This window comes from Brugia malayi (genome assembly GCF_000002995.4).
Source record: "Brugia malayi strain FR3 genome assembly, contig: Bm_v4_ChrX_scaffold_001, whole genome shotgun sequence".
Lineage (NCBI taxonomy): Eukaryota > Metazoa > Nematoda > Chromadorea > Rhabditida > Onchocercidae > Brugia > Brugia malayi.
The window spans coordinates 13,124,836-13,131,789 of NW_025062479.1; the positions used below are offsets into that span (position 1 = coordinate 13,124,836).

A 6,954-nucleotide genomic window follows, 5' to 3' on the forward strand; every position below is an offset into this window, starting at 1 on the left:
AAACGAATCTCGTAGCACAGTTTGTAATCCTTCAAAATTGTTATTGCACTTTTTAGGCATCCAGTAATAATAAATTGATGAGTGATTTATTATATTAAAACGTGTTTTCATCTCATGATTTGGTGTGCTGCTTGAAGTTTTACAACTATATATCATCATTAATCGTTCGCATGGTCGCTATTTCTTTATAATTTTAGTATATTACTGGCATATATATATATGTGAACAGACAGTAAAATTTTTATAGTTTTTATAGTAAAAATTTTTATAATTTTTTGAAAAAAAAAATTTTTTTATAATTTTTGACAGACAGTAAAATTTTTATAGTAAAATATAGTAAGAATTTTTTCAGATAAATTTAATTGGCAATAATGATAGAGATAGCATGTTGTATTCGAAATAAAGTGGTGGAAGTTGGTAGACAGGTAAAAATAAAACAAGATGTCATTGAGGGTGTACGTAATCGATGATAACTATCAAATTGATGCATTTCTTGGCATACCATTTGCAAAACCACCGGTTGGATCGTTACATTTCAAAGTTAGAAATTATTAAACTTTTTTTCAACTAATTAATGAAGAGAAGTGTCAAAATTTCAGGGAAAGAAAAGTTAAAAAGTTTTGAAAAGTTAAAAAGCCAAGAAACCAGATAATTAGATCATTGATGAAACCGGTTTAACAAAGGTAATTTTTAGCAAACCGGATTGATGAAGAAAAAAAAAAAAAAACGTCTGCTTGAATGCTGGTGCGTATGTGTGTGTATGCATGTATGTATGTGGTATGTATGTGTGGGTGTGTTTGTGTGTGATATTTGCTTGGATGATTTTATCAATTTGCGCTTCCGTTGTGAAATGCGAAAGACGAAAGTTCTATGAGAGGTGCGCTAATTGATGTCATTCAGCACATGGTTAATACTTTACTGAGATGGTATATTGGTATCAAAAGATGTTCTTTACTTAATGTAAGAGTATTATTGCTGAAAATGATTGAAAGTAACACAATCTTGATAATAGTACAAACTGCTTAATTAGTTAATTAACTAATTAGTGTGTGGTATTGATTTGCTTTAAATTAAAGAAATTAAATGAATTTATCGTATTTAATTCTTGCCATTCTTGAATTTATATTAATGAATTAATGAAATTCCATGAAAATATCAACGAGTTTTTGCAAATTGCACCAGCATTCAAGCAGACGTTTTTTTTTTTTTTTTTTTCTTCATCAATCCGGTTTGCTAAAAATTATCTTTGTTAAACTGGTTTCATCAATGATCTAATTATCTGGTTCCCGTATAGATCACTTTTTTTTCCCTAATTTTTTGTTAATCTAATGTCAGATTTATTCGTTTCTCACTGCAGATATTTTTTGGTTGGTAATCCTACCGGTAAAGGAATTGGTGGTCAATCCATTTGGGGTGAGAATTTTGAGGATGAATTTCATCCCAAACTTAGGCACAATAAACCTTACATGGTTTCAATGGCAAAGACAGGTCCGAATACCAGTGATCTCAATTTTTCATTACAGTTATTCCTGCAGATTGGTTAGATGGCAAGAATACCCTCTTCGGACAGGTTTGTGTTTATTATTTGTATTGTTACTTTGATTTTACGCAGGCATAGAAATGAATGAAGTTGATTTTGTTCTGCAGTATTTTTGCCACTTTATTACGAATGATGTCATTTTTATTACAGTTATTATTAATATAAAAGTGTAACTTATGGAAGTAGTGTGCTTTGAAATTGTAACATTAACTTATAAAATTTTTCAGAAAAATTTCTTCAGTATAGCATTTTGCAAGTAACTAAAATCTTTCTCATTTCTTTTAAAAGACATTCGGATTCAAAACTAATTATTGATCTACTTGAAATATTACAATTATTGTTTTTTGTTTTTCAAGTGACGGAAGGTTTTAGTGTAATGCAAAAAATTAATCAGCTATCGACATTTGAGAAAAGTGGCCAGCCAAAACAAGAATTGCAAATAATTTTGTCAAATATAAATTTCGTGTTATATTATTTGTAACACATCATATATGATAAAAATTTCAGTTTTTTCATAGCACTTTGTTTATCGATTCTGACAAAATGTTCATGAAATGCAATTATAAATATTTAACATCTCAGTTTTATGTTTTGCACAAAGATAAAATAAAAGTAATTGTAAATCTTATTACTATTACACCCATGAAAACAAGATTCTTTTCTTTTTTTCTATCACCAAAATTCTTAATGACTAATACTGATCAAATTCTTGTAAACTGTTAAACTTAATACCTATGTTTTAAATAATTCACATATTGGCCGTAAACAAGTTAGAGATTTTTTTCGCATCGGATGTTATTGTTGCATATCCAAAGAACCAGAGACACTTTTCTCGATGGTCTATTCGCTTTAACCAAAGTATTCCCCAATTCTCTATGGCTCTCTTCTGCGCCAGAGTAGATCAGTCTTATATTTTTTGTAATCTATAATCTAAGTTATAAGTAATAGGTTATGTAGTTATGATACTTTTCTTCCCAAAAGAGTTTATGCATATCACTTCTCTTTTGGTATTTCATGATTCATTCTCATTCATCCAATTACTTATATATCATTTTTAAAGGTAAACTTCAAAGTAATAAAATTTAAGGGTAAACTAATAAAACTAATAAATTATTCTACAATTGAATTAAGTCTTCCAAATTCTTGTGTATCCTTAGCCAACGACAACCTTTCATGATAAACATAGTTAATTGCAGATTTTAACTGAATTACTGACTTTAATTGGAAATGGAATGATAAGCATTGAAGTCAATTTCATTCGGAAGTTATTAATTTTGAAATTATACGATATTTTGGAGCAGAAATACGATGTAGTAATAATTCCACGATTTCTAATATAATATTTCTTTCTTTTTTTTTAAAAAAACTAATAAAAGAAGAAATATTAAGTGACAAACTAATAGAAGAAAAAAAAATTCCCTTACTTTTTTTGCTTTTGAATTTTGACTCTTATTTTTAAATTTTCTCAAAATTTTAAAAAATTCTTAATTTCTTATTAAAATATACCAGTTGATTGTCCACGTAATATAGAAAAGTTGCTTTTTTCAAAATTTTCTTTTACATAAAATTCTGTCACAAAAAATGCTCTTTTCTATCTACAACAATTCTTTATTTAAAGTTGAATTTTATTCTTTTAATGTAAATATTATTTCAATTTCAAATACCGTTGTGAAAAAAGATAAGTACCACCTGCTGAATATTGCCTTACTGATAACCTGTATTGCAGAATATAACATCTTAAATTTTTTTAAATAATGAAAAGAAAAATAACAAATCAATTTTTTAAAAATTGTCGCTTCAGTCCACCTTGAATCATATACCTTTGTACTCTGAAGAAAAAGATGAGTAATCTTAGATTAGGTATTTATCATTGAGCTGATCTAGAATATAGCTTTCGAATAATCAGGAATTCATTTAGAATATAACTTTTATTTGTATTTGGCATAAACGATCCGTGATGACTTATTAACCTCACACGTTTACCTATTTCACGATTTTTTATCATTCGTCCATCTTTGATAAGGAAGCACCAGACGAAATAACTGTCCATTGCTTTAAATCCGAAATTTTCTGAAAAAAATTTTTGAAAGATTTAAAAAAATTTTCAAGCTAAAAGAGCAATTGATATTATTATTATGGTATAAAAAAAATTAATCACTTCAGTTTCACTTGGATTATCCACTGCCATTTAATTACTTCTTTTACTGGACTTATTTTCTTGGCTTAGCCAATATTATTAGCCTTTCGAGATCGAATGACTGTGATCGAGCCAATGTACAGCTAAGAATTAGTAGCCTGCTAGCATTATTATTCATTATTTAACTTGACTTTAACGAATCACAACAAAATTATCTTAACGATACTAATGATATGATCGAAAGATTATACCGAAACTTACCTTAACGATGCTACCGAAAAATTACACCGAATTAGCGTTAACGATGCTACCGAAAAGTTACACCGAACGACACTTTCTTAATGTCTAGAAAATTCAAATTAATAAAAAGAGAAGAAATTGTTGTGTCAAATATGTGTGACCATAAAATGAGCAGATCAAATGAATGACGAAAATTCGATCATTTAGAAAAATCGAATGAATTCAATAGGTCAAAATGAATTCGATCTTATTCTTTCTATCTTCTGCCCAATTCTTTAGAGTTTTTCCCTTCTTTGGCAATTTTGTCCTTTGGTTAATAGATTATTATTACTGAGATAATATTCTAGAAAATTTATTGCTGATAATTCTATAAATTAGTACATATTGTTGGGATCAAGAATGAACGAAGTATTAAATGACCATCTATTGCAATTAATCATCGAATAAGAATTGAATAAGATCTTACTAAAAAGTAGTTCAAATGGATCAATCGATCTCTATCAAACAATTTCTCCAGCTTTTGTGAAAACTTATGTTTTTGATGGATTACTTTTTTACCATTTATGGATAGTATTATTTGTAAAATTGGGAAGTAACAGAAAAATTATCCCCCTCAGTAGTTAAAGAAATTTGCCTAGAAATTCCACAAATTAAAAAAAAAAATTCCTTCGTTCATTGATAACTAATCAGTGATAAAAAATTAGTTGAAACGTTCTTTGCTACTGATTGTTTTTGAAGAATATTTTTGGAAGAATCAACGTATAAGTATGATAAGTTACTAAGAATCAAAAAGAAAATATTACGAAACACTTGTTTATTGCTTTACTTTTGTTTGAAAGAAGGAAAATATATTCTAAGCTTAATTACGCTTAACTATTTAACTACGCCTAGCTAGTATTGTACTTAATATTATTTTTTAAAATACGCTTTGTGTTATTAAGAATTTAATACAAACGTTTGTAATTTAAAAAAAGCTAAATTTGTATAAAATATTTTGTTTGTAATTTTTAATTTTATTCCTAAAAACACTTTTGTTGTTTTCGAAGATTAAATTATTATCACTCATTTTACCTTTGAAGCTTAAATTTATGTTTACTTTCTGTTAAGTTTAATTCTTTTCCAGCTCACAAACTTTTACATATTACTTCTTTCATTGCATAACGTAAAATTGCATTACTATTTTTTAGCAATACTTAAGTCAACTGAAAAATTTCTTACTTATTAAACAATTATTCCACTTCTTACTTGTATGCATTACAACTTTTTGTCGTGTGATTGAAACAGTAACAGCTTAATTTCATTTGAAACTTTCTAGCGTTTGTCGCGATATATTGGGACTTTCATGCAATTTAATTTGCTAATATTACATGCTATTTTTTGAAATTTACAAAATGTTGTAAAGTTTATTTACTTATGATTCTAAAAAAAAATTTTTTTTTCTATTAAGATTAGTCGCATTTGCAGCTTTCAGTTACCAAAAATTTATTATTATACAAAATAATCGATGGTAGCAAGATTTGATTCAACCATTGAATTATTTTTTTTATTTCTTATTTTATTTTATTTTTTTTTACAATTTTATAAATTGATTATAAAATACATAACACTAATCATGTGGTATTGATAATAATAATAACAGTGAAACTGTAGAACTTTTTAAGTATATCAGATTACAGTGGAATAATTTTCAAAACTAAGCTGATCATTGCTAAAGATATCTTCTGCATTTTCGAAAGCAATTTCGTTCTCTCTTATTTCTATGTTTTAGCAAAAGATGATAGTGTCATCAACGAAAATAGATAACACGAATAGATAATCAGAATAGTTTCGTACTTAGTGATAACCAAAGAATTTGTTGGCAATTACCACAAATTCGAAATTGCATTCAAAAATATCTAGCAAAAATAAAGAGGTAACATTAATAACACATTAGATCATTTTTGTGCTTTCATCAATTCGAGATCATTCTGCGAATCATTTAGATCAAAAGACACATTCACCATTACTGACAAAACAATCGAAAAAAAATCATTAAAAATGCTGTAAAAAAAGAAATATATGCATTGTTAAGGAATAATATTTGAGCATTAATTAAGCAAGAAAATGTAGAATTTTAATTCGATCTGAATTATGAAAGCTTTTCAGCCAAAATGAAATATGAAGAATTATAAACTGGGTAGTATTTGAAAGTTTCAATCAAGAAGAAAATTATTAGGAAGTAATGCATTTGGTCTTAATATTACTTACTATCTTAAAATTCTAATCTTTTTGTGAAGTACATTGGTTAAACCAAAGTTGGATTGTCTCTTAAAGTTGATGTTTGAGGACAACAATCATGAATATAGTGCATTATGGAGGGAATGAAAGAACATTTATTCATGAGATTCCCGCATATTCTCAATAGGACAATGGTAACTCTTCCGTAGTGGTACCAGAAGGTTCACAAGTTACTCTCTATGTATACTTTGCACTTCTTAACTAGTTTTTACTTCTTCCAATTTAGTTTCTATCTTTTTAACAAATATTTCACTTGCAGAATCTTTTCAGATAATCAGTCAATTACAGGTTGATATACATACATCCAAGTATAGATTGTTTTTAAGATTTCAGGTTTTAGCAGACGACTACGGAAGGGAAACAACAATGGAAGGTTTTGAATATTCTTATTTTGAAGCAGTGGATGATTTGTCACCCGATTTTAGTCTCTTCTTATACATTCGCAGGCTTAACCCTGGTATCTATCGTGTTCGATCAGGAATTGGATGACCGATATACTGCCATTCTTATAACTGAATTCAGTAAAGCTATTATTGGTTATGTTGCTGTTATCAACCGTATATTTCACAGCTTTATTGAATTTGCCTTTCTGATGATAAAAGAATGTGATATGAAAAGCCTTTCACTTTCTTTCCTTTCCGATGATTAAATGAAAGGTTTTTTTTATCGTTTTGATCCATTTCCGTAGCTCAAAATAAAACTTTGTGTAAAGAATTAAAATTGAAATTTTTGCTGGACTATTGTCTGAAAAGTCGAAATT

At 27.7% G+C, this 6,954-nt stretch overlaps 1 protein-coding gene across 2 annotated transcripts; it reads left to right on the forward strand.

The window, feature by feature from the left end:
• Positions 1–1,428: 1,428 nt before the first annotated feature.
• Positions 1,429–6,683, forward strand: Bm267 (Uncharacterized protein; the record flags this gene model as incomplete). Of its 2 annotated transcripts, none has more annotated exons than XM_043074703.1 (2): positions 1,429–1,570; positions 6,528–6,574. In XM_043074703.1, the coding sequence occupies 2 exons, from the start codon at positions 1,429–1,431 to the stop codon at positions 6,572–6,574; spliced, it is 189 nt and encodes a 62-aa protein (XP_042930637.1). The 2 variants fall into 2 exon arrangements, with proteins under 2 accessions (XP_042930637.1, XP_042930638.1); XM_043074704.1 differs by having other exon boundaries at positions 1,545–1,570; positions 6,521–6,683.
• Between the last annotated feature and the right edge of the window lie 271 nt (positions 6,684–6,954).